General features: G+C 34.4%; 1 protein-coding gene across 3 annotated transcripts in view; it reads left to right on the top strand.

Annotated features, from left to right (window-relative positions):
- Window positions 1–12,636, top strand: part of capt (adenylyl cyclase-associated protein 1) — a 76,547-nt gene that overhangs the window by 10,238 nt on the left and 53,673 nt on the right. For all 3 annotated transcript variants that reach the window (XM_089099337.1, XM_089099339.1, XM_089099340.1), the window contains one exon: window positions 4,476–4,583. In XM_089099337.1, the coding sequence (XP_088955463.1) occupies window positions 4,476–4,583 (108 nt within the window). The remainder of the gene's footprint in view (window positions 1–4,475; window positions 4,584–12,636) is intronic.

Here is a 12,636-nt window from a genome sequence, read left to right on the forward strand (position 1 = left end):
ATACCAATACAGTCCCAGAGCCCCTGAAAGGCTGGAGACTCTTCCTTTCTTACGTATCCCATTGACGACAAAGATAATTTTCAGATTGGTTCTGTATTTGGTGATACAGAAATCATATCAATCACCTTTTTTCTTTTATTACTTAATAAAAACTTAGTCCACAAAAGTAGTTTTTTAAAGAAAAGTAAAACGAAAAAAAAATAGTTAAAAAGAGAAAAACGAGGATTATTATTTATGACAAGAAAAGTAAAGAGCTACATTAAACCAAAGATGAGTAGAAATAAAACCAAATAGTTTTTTAAGCTAAAATCACTATAAATAAATAAATGAAACCCAGAACGAGAAGAAACTACAATAAATAATCAGGTCAAACTCAAAACGAGCAGAAAATACCACAAAGAGGAATAAGGTTGAGCTATATGTTTTTATTTCTCATATCATCAAAACAAGAAAAATGTTCAAAAACATTGGTTGAAAGTAGGCATAATCTCTGGGGTTCTTTAGGGCTGATGGAATTCTAACCCCCATCATGTTGCAACCTTAACCATAAACAAATGTTAATCAACCATCCCATTGCACATTCCCTGGAAGTTTCAATTTATTCCCTTAACCTATTCCCTTAAGTTGGAGCCGCAGTTGCAAGTAGTCACAGTCGCAAGTATTCGTAGTTCCAATTAGTCATAAACGCAAGCAGTAATAAACAGTCATTTTCGTAAATATTTGTAGTAGCACTAGTAGTAGTAGTAGCAGTAGTAGTTGTAGTAGCCCTAAAAGGTTCAATTTAATACCTTCAGCCATTCCTGAGATATTGTTGTAATGTCCCTTTGACAACCTGCATGCATATAGTGCGTTTTGATTTTGTTCAATGTACACCACAATATCCCCTGAAAGTTTCCCCTTAAAGCACTTTACCATTCTAGAAATATTGCAGATACGCCCTTGTAACATCCATGTTTAGTTAAACATCCCCACACCCCCCTTGATATGCCCTGAATGTTTCAACTTGATACATTTATCATAACGTGTTGCCTGGGTAATGCTGATACACCCCTTTGATAACCCACATGAACAAAGTGTATTTTTATTTAGTTCAACATCCCCTAAACATTCCCTGAAATTTTCACCTTATTACCCTTAGCTTGAGAAGTAGTAGTAGTGACAATAGTAATAATAGTAGTAGTCGTAGTAGTAGCTATAGAAGTAGTAGTAGTAGCATGCACATAGTGCCTTTTGATTAGTTCGGCATCCATTACAGTATGCCTGGTAATTTCAACTTAATACTCTAAGCTGTTCCTAAGACATTGCTGATACGCCCTTTTCACAACCTGAATGCACATAGTGTGTTTTGATTTAGTTCAACTTCTTTCAAAATTAACCTAAATTTTCACCTTAATACTCTTAGTAGTAGTAATAGCAGTAGTAGTATGCACGTATTGGCTTTTCCAGTTGAAATCCCCTTCATCATAGAAGTAGTGGTTGTAGTAGTAGTAGTAGTAGTAGTAGCAGTATCAGCTTGTCCTCCAATCACTTTTTATCCTTAAAAAAGGTACTAGAATCTTTAACTTTCGTTGTTTTTTCTAGCTGAAAGTAACCCTTGTTTATTGAACACCATGTATAGCCATGGTAGTCTCAGGGCGCATTTTCATAATTTTCTATTTTATTTTTAGTGATTTTTCTGAAATTTACTTGTTGCTGGTGGTAACCATGGGTGTGGCATAGGCTATAGTCAAAAGTTGAGATCTTATTACTTGGTTTTATGCTCTATTTAATAAATACGGATCTGTCAAAATATTTCAGATCTGAAACATTTAAAGATTTTACCTTTTCCAAGAGGTAAAAGTTACTTTTAAAAATGGTTTGGTTGCTGAATATTTGAAATTTGGCAATGACTTGGGGACTGTCCTTTGATCCTAGTTTCACGTTCTAAAGCCAAAGTATCAATCTCAAGGGTGCGAATATGGTCCATTCTTATCATTATTATTTTAAAAGTGTAAGTCTCAGGATTGCTATTTTGGACCAGCGCTCTTATTGAATTTCAGTACGCATGTGTATGTAATTGTATGGCAGGTATTTAAAACCTTAGCACCTGTCTCAAATTTGAACCAACAGTAGTGCAGAATCCTGATTTGTTGGGTTAAGTAAACGTAGTTTTTCTTAATTTTCTCTTCAAGTTGTTTACAGTTTTCAATGGGATGTCAGGGTTCAAATAGAATGAAAGCATCGCTTTTCATAGATGTACTAACTTTGACTAAAATTTGGGGTCTGATACCATGTGGGGTTACAGGGGGCCACGATAATAAGGGTGTATCATCAGTCTTGAAATCGATAGTTAATTTTTGTGGAGTGTAGCTAAGCAATGAGCTGCCATAGGCGGTTTTGAAGTAAAACAGTGTGGTGGAAAGTGGCTTGGCTGAAAGGTATAGTAATTCGGGTGTTTACCATGTGGCAGAGTGTGCTACCCCTCGTTTGTTCGTATATTGTAATTTATGTTCGTTTTTACTCTTGCTGCTTATAAGATACGTCTTTTCTAAAGTGCCATATTTCAAGGACAAAATACAATTTTTAAGATATTTCACACGCACATTAAAAAAAGTATTCATAAAGATAGTTAAAAAAAAAGAAACAAAAATAAATATTTAAGACATTCAAAGACACATCTGGTAATTTAGAATAACTGAATGGGGGAGAGGTTTTTTTTTCAAGTTTCTCAGTTTTGCTACCAAAAATCGTCAAGCATAAAAAGTGTGTATTTCTTTGCTGTCCAAATCGTGCACCTGCTAGGCCATCTAAAACCTGTGTAAATTATATCCGCTTATTAAAAGGAGACCAGATTTTTCTCTGCAAATCAAAATGCTTGCTTGTTCCTTCTCCATTTTGGCCCCTTTTCAAGCCGAGTGATATTTCTTAAATTCAAAGTTGATTTTATAAGCTCGTGAAGTTCCTTCTTTGCCCACCTCTTCGAGTTAGTGAGACCATTATATCGACATTTAGGTATCTTTGGTACATCTCCAATGAGATTACCGATGATTGTTCAGTATTGAAAATTATGTCTCGAATGTTCTTCGTTATGTTAGTATTGTCCTTGTCCGCCGGTTAGTTTGTTTGTTCTTATCATTTTTATTTTATACACCCGATCAGTAACGTTCATATCTCTCATAATGGGTAAAAAAGCTACACACATACATTTGCAAACAAATGGCAATCCATTATTTCCTGATTCTGATAGAGTATTTATAAATATTTCTGTAGGCTGAAAGGAAAGACAGCTCAACATACAAATTAGGCTACTGACTTGCAGGATTTCTTCTGTCACGTTTTTGTAATTTTAACTACGAATTTCGCAAATTTTCAAAAAGAACATTCCATTCAGCATTATTTAAGTGCTCCACTTTTACCTAGTTTCTTTTATCAAAAAAAGTTACGTGAAATAAAGATTTGTAGTATAATTCGCGTTCACGTTTCTTTAAGTATAACAAACGTTTCTTTCATGAAAATAATTCCATGCTTTGATAGTATATAAGTCAGCCTAATGGATTCGATTGAGACGTTGCCGCGTTAATGCACCATTCCAGTAAACCCTTTGAACTTGATCTTGAAATGGCGTGTTGTAATTCAGTTTCTGAAACTGATTGAAGTAGAACTCGTTTTTGACAAAATAAAAACGAAAAAAATCTTTATTTCAAGAGAAGTAACATACCTTCTTTTTGAAAATAAAACAGTGCCTAGATGCTTGAAATGTGTAGAAAAATAACGTTGGGATTCCAGAGTCAAAAAATAGAAACGATAATGCGTTATTTTCGCATCACAAGGTTACTGCATATAGCATTGTGAAAATTCGGACTTTATCTTAACTGAAATTATAAATTTAGAAAGGCTATTAAACAGAAATTAAACCATGTTTTAACGCTCTCATGATCTTTTCGAGGTCGATTGGTTTTCTAATAAAGATGTATGCTGAATACGCTTTGCTGTCACTAATTTGTCTTGGTACACTTAGATAACTGGGGTATGAAAACTTTGGCTCTGTATTTTTCACTTTCCGTCGCTCTGGAATGTACAGCGGTAGGTAAAGGTAAAAAAAAAAATGCAGAAGACTTCTTAGTACATACTTGGGGTGCTAATATTCATCTCATGGTCCTTCAGCCAGGAAGTACTACATGGGACTTCGGGCAACTATCCTGTTCTTTCGTGCACCCTTCCTGTTTATCTCCCCCGATTTTCTCCAAGTGCTAATCATGTGTATCGTCCAAATTAACGTGATTTACACGGTATACAGCAGTACCTTGAGTTAAAACGGTAATCGTGCATGAAGTTTGCGAATAATTTTTTTTCCATATAGGTAATACTCTCTTCCTGACAGCCATCATAACTATCTAAAGATTATTTGAACTCAACTTGGTTATTGGTTGTGTAATATGCTACGTGCTCTTAGATTTGTTTTACTATATTTTTAGTTAGTATACCCATTTTTTTAGATCCAGAGATGTCTGCAGACCTGACGAAATTAATTGGCCGTTTAGAAGCTGTTACTTGTCGATTAGAAAATATTGCATCTGTAACTGATATGACAAGTGCAAGTCAAGGTATTTTTTATTTACCTCTACCAGGGAGTTGGGGAAATTTATACCTCATTGAAAAACAAAGGATCCTCAGAAATATTTCGATTGGAAAATATCTAATCGAATGCCAAATATTAGTTTGTGTTATAAAAAAGTGTCTGGAATTCCAAGTTTTTGGCGTACTTGACCCCTTCCATCTTGTGTTGGCAAGCTAGCACATATCACTTTGTCTTTAGGATATTGAGTACGGCAATTCCGTACATGCTATAAAAAATGCTTTCTTTGGAGGCATTCAAAGGGCTCTACAGAAGCATTTGGACGTCCTCCATCTAGCCAATGCTTCTATTTCCCTCCTAGAGCTCCTTAAGAAGTCTATCCCCTTCTCATCTCTAAAAGATGTCTACCTCCTTGTTCGTCCTCTACTTGAATATGATTCCCCCTTTTGCACCCTGGTATTTCAAGATAGGACTTGGGTAAAATTGAATACATCTGAAAAAGAATTCTTTGATTTTTTTTTAATGATTATAGAAGTCCCATACTCCCTCCTACTAAAAGAGGAAGAGTTAGAAACCCGAGCTGGCAAAACAAAGTTGATATCCGCACTGATTGGGTAAGTCGGTGCCTAAATTTGGGCTGACTAAGGGTAGGAAAAAATTTAAGCAAGAAGAGCAAAAATGTAAGCTATTGTAAGGAAGTCAATACAAAAACAGGAGACAATGATTTATATATATTTATTTTTTTAAGGTATTGTATCTGAACTCATAGGGGAAAGCTACGAGAAGGGAGTTTTTATCGAAATTCAAATTTTCTGTCGAAACCGTGATTACTTCGTTCGCACAGATCCGCTTTGATCTGAACAGGGATTTGAACTCCGTGCGAATGCGACTGGCACTTAACAAGTGAAGTTTTACTTCCTTTAGCCCTCCGCGGCTCTGTCTTTCGAGATTTGATCTTGCGACATTTGAAAGAGTTTGAAGCAGAGAGAAATTTTAACTTAAGAACCGCGTGTGTCAACTTCTTAATCTGAAGTTAGACGTTTGATTAAATACTAAGCTTAGTCAATAGGTTTACTTCGATATAATCTCTTACAAAAGTAATGAGTTTCAGTTGACATATGTCAAATTGGTAATTTTACAGACAAGGTTTGATGCAGAAAATAAAATCGAATGACTTTCTGCGCCTGCAGCATGTATTTCCCAGCTGTACCCTACCCAGGGTCGTATCCAGGATTTTTTTCCCTGTGGGGAGGGGGGTACAAAAAAACCTTTTAACGAATCAAAATTTGCTATATTAATTTTTATTACGTGTTTACGAGTGTGCTCTGCTCTGAACTTAATATACTAGGGCCTTACGAAGTCAGGACTGATCGCACAGCCTGCCCATTAAACACTTCGTATAGCGAACTGTATGTAAGGAGTGACCAGGGCTAGTAGTAACTGAAACTATAAAAAAGGAGTTTCGATGAAAACATGTACATCAGAAGAATGGGCTCTTCATGGTGATACTAAACAATAAAAAAAAATCTAAGTTTAAAGTTACCGAGCAAAACTTAGAGCCTGAGAAAATTTGTTCGATTTTCGAAAAGGGGGGGAAACATCCCTGAAAAGGTGAGTGATACTGGGGAAAAGTAAAACCATCAAATTCAACTTATTAGAGAACCTTATTAAAAAGTTTTTTGGTGCCTTTTTATAAAAATGCAAAATTTTGTATTTTCTCCAAGATCGATGATCTTGGACCAAAAGCCGGCGAAAAAGCTAGCAAGTAAAAATTCTAACTCAGCCAATTGATCTGAAATTTTCAACAAACTGTATATTAATCTTCTCAGTTTCAGAGGCAGAAATGCCACACGCTGGTGCATTTGTTCCGCAAATTGCACGTAGTCCACACAACTTAAACGGTCAATGTGGACATTTGTTTTGAATTTCATTTAGCTAAGTCGGTTAATTTGAGACTTGATAAAATTCTGTACAGTGCTCTATAATTGTACATAAGCTATTATGGAGGATGGCAGGTGGATGTTTGTGTAGTTGGGGGAGTGTGCCTAAAGAGTCAAAAGATGCGTTTTATGCCCAAATATTTGAACTCCCCCTGGGGCTTCAAATAAATATAGAAGGAGGTTCAGGAGGGGAAATTGAAATTGATTTCTAGTCTCCAGTCAGTCCTTGGAATATTTTTGGACTAAGTCTGTATAATGGGTGCTGCGTGGCGATAGCTCCCCTCCTATTGCAGAAATAAATTGTTACATTAAAGATTACATTAGTATGCGTAGAAGCACAAAACGTTGAAAAGGTGGAGAAATTTGCGCCGAGATCTAAATGGGAATAAAGGTAATTTTCGTGTCTATATGTCCATATTTTAAGGTCGTTTTGTTTCCTGAGGCTTCTGGCCCCCCTCCCAGTGTCCATGGGGTGTATCTATGCAAAATAAGAAAATGATTTGTTCGAAGTAGTCAGCTTGAAAACCATGGAAATGATGACTATATATAATGTTTGTTGTTTCAGACTCCCCTCCCTCTTCCTGATAATTATTGAAGGGTTGCACTTTTATCAGATTAATTTAAAGAAATAAAGTTGTTCCGTGGGAAGTAAAGAGCGAAGTTGAAAATTAAAACGGACAAAATTATTGCTTCACAGCCTATTTAATATATTTTAATATAACTAGTACAAATAAACCAACTAATTATGTTTCCCTATGCTTTTATGATTATGCAAAACCAGCGCTTTACTGAAAACACAAAAAGTCAAGTATAAAAACAGGATTATTAATTTAAGAGTAAAAAGTGAGTATGGAGACTGACAACACTAAACGAATCTATAAAGCTTTTCATAGTCTTACACCAGTTGTGACAATAGTAAATTTCAGTATACAATTAAAATTATCTTAAAACCATAAGCGTAGAACTAAATATTTTTTAATAACCGAGAAGCAATTGAACAGCGTACAGAAATATTGGATTGATTTATCAAGCAGTATTTTGCTCTCACCAGCTATAATACCCATAGTGGGTAATATACAGTCTTAAATTGTAAGACCTGGGATTTAGTTATAATTGGCGGGCATTCCAAATAAAGTTTAATATGAACTATAAAAGTTCAATTATTTCTCTCTATATACCATGGGATTTTCAGTTTGGGTACGCATTTTAATTTCTGTCTATATTTGTAACGATGCCAATATATCCTTGATTTAAACTAGTGCACGAATTTAGCATGATATATCCTTTTAAGAACCAAAACGAGATCCAGTCATTGAACTGAGCCATTGTGCAGAAGTGATAACAAATTAAACATACAAAAAATAAGAAAATCCTAAAATGGATTGTTACTTTATCTTAAAAGAGATTGATCCTAAAAGGGATTGGTAATATTTTAATTCTATAAAAAGTGTCCTTTATTGGTTTGCTTTTACTGTACCAAAACTCCTATATTATTTTGTATTTTCAGTAAAGCGCTAGTTTTGTATAATCATAAAAGCATCGGGAAACATAATTAACTGATTAATTTGTACTAGTTATATTAATGTACATTAAATAGACTTTGAAGCAATAATTTTTGTCCGTTTTAAGTTTCAAGTTCACTCTTTACTTCCCTCGGAAAAACTTTGTTTTTTTAAATTAATCTTTATTTGTTTTTGATTAAAATTAAATGTAGAAACAATGCTGCCATTATATTTTTCATTTATATGGAATAATGTTAGCTTATTTTAAGGTTGAATGACACTTCTTAGTTTCAGTTAAAAAACTTATTTTTAATATAATTTATAATTATCATCCATCTAGGGGTGATAAGAGAGCTCTAAAAAATACTGCAAACAACCTTGACAACTAAGAAAAATTTTTAGTCTATAACATAAAGTTTATTATCCACACTTCACAACAAATTACAGGTTTTTTGGGAAAGTTTGTTTTTCAATGAACAAAAAGCTTTTTTTAGTTCGCCGACTCCGTTTGAAAAAGTCTTAATGAAGATAAGATCTTCTAAATTCTCAATTGATTATCCGAATGCAGGATAGTATCTTTACAACAGAGAGCCGTTTATACGTCAATTTTGAATTTTACACTTATTCGCTTTTTTATAAATTTGACTTGATAGCACATTACCACAAAGTGCCTTTCGGTTGTTTCCCCAAATTTTTTAAATGAAACAAGTGCTTTTTCCAATGAAATGACCAAAAAAAGGTTATTTCAAATCTAGGCAAGAGCAAAAACTAAGGGGGCAAGGACGTCCCTTCCCCTCAAATACCGCCGTTAGAACTAGCACACAGGCTTCATCACAGAGTGAAGTTTGAAGGTTCAATTCAAAACTGTTGATCAATTAAGCTTAATTTTTGGTAGATGTTTAGTTGAAAAGTTTTTAGTTTTAGCTGTTTGTTTTGGCAATAATCTTTACTTTTAATTTGACTAGTTGATTTATGAAACTTACTAAGAGGGTCTGAAGAGGGAGTATATGTGAGGGGTTTTATAAATCTCCATTTAAGGGATTTGGAACCTAAATTTGGCAATGGTACCGTTTTATGCTTTCAAACTCTTCCGCTTAAGAGGTGGCAGCAAAAGTGCCGTTTTTAGTACTATACGGCACTTTTGGATGGTAAAATTGATAAGAAGCACGTAGATATGAGTAATAGGTTTAAAATCTGCCTTCTCAGGATTTGCCTTAAAAAATGAGTGTATCACGTTTACAGAAATAGTGGATTATCTGAAAAGTAATAAGAAGGGACAAGCCATGATAGAAAAAAAAATCCAAGCTAAAATCGAACGCATGATAATCTAATTTGAAGTCTAGCGCTGTAATTTAATATATTGTAATTGTTTAATATATTGTAATTGTTTAATATATTGCCTCTAATAATGTAATTTAATATATTAGTTTTTATAGGACTTTAATTGTGTAGCTTATTAAGGGGGACTGGAGGAGGAAGTGGCAAGGGGTGTTCTTGCAAACCTCCAGTTAAGGGTTTTATACCTTAATTATTACAATGATACCGTTTTATGCTTCCAAGATTTTTCACTTAAGAAGTGGCACCAAAAATGTAATATTCGGTGCTATATCTCACTTATGAATGTTAGAATTGATAAAAGGCACGTAGATATAAGTAAAAATTTTCATATGAGCCATTAGATGTCACTGTATAAAGTTCTGGTAACTCACTCGCCCTAGCTTTTCCACTTGAAACATGGCACCAAAAGTGCCGTTTTATTGCTATTTGAAACTTGCTTATGGTAGAATTTATAGGAAGAACGTAAATATGAGCGATGTTTTTTATATGAGCTATGAAAAATTTATCTAAGATGTTCTGGTAGCCCGCTAGCCCCACCCCTCGAGAAACGGCATAAAAAGTCCCTTTTTTCGTACCGTATGGCACTTGCAGACGATAGAACCTATATAAACCTGGTTCACATAAGACATAGCTTTTGAATGAGCTAATAAGTGTCTCTCTATACTGTTTTAATAATCTGCTACGTCTGGAATAAAGAAGAAAAAACGGTCGTTTTCACATTTTTTTACTTTTAGTTACTATGCGCTGTGGTTCGCTCTTTACTATGTTGCAGCTAATGCTTCAACCATGACAAAGAGCTCATATCAAATTCTCCTCGGAAACTAATTAACATTAAAATCTGTGAAATCTAATAGATGGTTGAATTTTTAAAAACATAGTAAATATAAGCAATAGCTTATAATTGAGCCATTAAACATCTATCTACGACGGTGTGGCAGCCTGCTAATGTTTCAGTAGCTTACTGATGAGCAGACGATTTATGAATTTACTAAGGGGGCTGGGAGGGGAGTGTACAGGAAGGGTTCTTGTGAACCTCCAGTTAAGGTTTCTGGAACATAACTATTACAATGTTATCTGTTTTGTACTTCAGAGCTTTTCCATTTAAGAAGTGGTACCATAAGTTTTGCTTTCAGTGCTATATCGCACTTACGAATATAAAATAAAATAAAAAAAAAACACGTATATGAGAGCAATAGCTTTCAAATGAGTCATTAAACATCACTTTTATAAGTTCTGCTAGCCCAATAGCCCCAAACTGTAAAAAAATCGTTTGAGATTTAACAAAAATTGTTCGTAATGTTTATCAACAACAAAATTGGAATTTCAACAGCTGGAATCGAATATTGGACACCATTTTGGAATTCCATGGTCATTATTGAATTTCCAATTTGTTGAGAAACAAAAATGTTGAATTCTCATACCCGAACTGAATTTTCAATTTGTTGACAAAACAAAATGTTGGATTTTAAGATCCGTATTAGATTTCCATCTTGTTTGCTGGATTTCCCGTTCTTTTGTTGGATTTCCATCACTAGCGTTGTTCAATTTCCCAGGTCTACAGTCTAATATCTAGTTCTCAGGATTCAGTTACCCTGTCATCTTTCTGAAGCATTAATAAATACAGAAAAATAATCTCATTTATTTTACAAGAACGAAAAATTACAACAAAAAATTTCTCCCAGATAATATGACACCTCTTAACGGCTGCATTTTTTCATGGTGGAAATTAAATCAATGGCCTAGTAGCAGGCCGACAGAAGACACTTGAGTAAGAAATATCTTCCAGTCAGGAAAACAGTGACACACGGACCTGAAATGGAGATGGAAACAAATCGAGGCACCAATAAAAGAAAGATTTCCCCCCCCCCCTTTTTTTTTCTACCTCCAGTGTTGAACGGTTGCAATAATAATGCCACGAATCCTGTCTTTTCTGAATACCTTTGACTTGCTCAGCAGATCTCATCAAATCTCTTGTTCGCCGCCTCATCAAATCTGTGTGTTATAAAATTGAAACCTTGCAAAATAGATCTTCTGCTTAGATGAAGTACAACAAAATTGTTTTCAGCTTCAGAACTTTGCTCAATCCCAATTTATAAGGTTTTAAAGATATGCAAATACATTTCCTAAATTTTGAAGAAAAAAAAACATTGATATGGCTTAAAATTTCTACTCAAATAACAGGAATTGCATTTTCGAAACTAAACCTTGAGAAAAAGAAACTGATAACTGAAAATTAAGGTAAAATGTTGTTTTGTCAAAATTTAAATAAGTATAGACCTGTCATGTAGGCAAATTTAAGGACCCTGTAGAGGGAGAAGGAGTGGTGGTAGGTACTTCAAAATACCTTCCCGGACATACTTTGGTACTTATGTACTATCTGGAACATACGCGCTATATTATATAGGGAAGATGCGGGTTTCTTTTGAAACGGGTTTCTTTCAATAGAGAAATTGATTGTAAAGCGTGGTTGTTATTGGGTTTACATTATTTAAGCTTTTTTTGGGGGGTTTAGGGGGGGAAAGGTACCTAGGTTTGGTTAGGTATTTAATATATGCTATGCTTTACCCCCGATCCCCCCTAATGTTCAAATATATAGCCGAAATTTGTTTATAAACTATTATATTTTTATCCTATTTTGTTTTACTTCATTAGCATCAACCAAACTTCATTTTTCGCATGTGTTCCAGATAGTACATATAAGTACCCATACTTTAGCCTGTAGACCCATCCCTGAAAGTTTCATTTTCCTAACCTAATCCCTTTCCAAGGTAGCCAAAAGTAGCTAAAGTAGAGTTGGTACTGTTCTATTAGCTGTAAGCCACGAAAGATAGATCGTAAAAGAAAGTAGTTAAACAGGTTCTTTCAATGGAGAACTGGATTGCAAACAGTGGTTTCTAACTGTGTTTACAATATTTAAACTTTGGTTTTTTGGGGTTTAGGGGGGAAGGTACCTAGGTCAGGTTACGTATTTAGTATATGCTGTGCTTTACCCCCCACCCCCCTAATGTGCAAATATATAACCGAATTTTATTTCTAAACTATTATATTTTTATCCTATTTTGTTTTATTTCATTAGCATTAACCAAATCTCACCTCTTGCGTGGTTTACAGCTAATAGAACAGTACCGTAGAATTTTTCCAAACTTTTTTTTATTTATAAAAATATACTATCTTAAACGTTTTGGGAAACATAAGACACGAGTTATCAATGTTAATAAACGGTACTTTCCCATTATATGGGCACTTCGGCTATAGACAGTCGAATGAATGCAGTGATGGAGATTCGTAAAGCAGATAATTG

This window comes from Artemia sp. Qi Xiang Cuo, chromosome 13, assembly GCF_049724085.1.
Source record: "Artemia sp. Qi Xiang Cuo chromosome 13, ASM4972408v1, whole genome shotgun sequence".
Lineage (NCBI taxonomy): Eukaryota > Metazoa > Arthropoda > Branchiopoda > Anostraca > Artemiidae > Artemia > Artemia sp. Qi Xiang Cuo.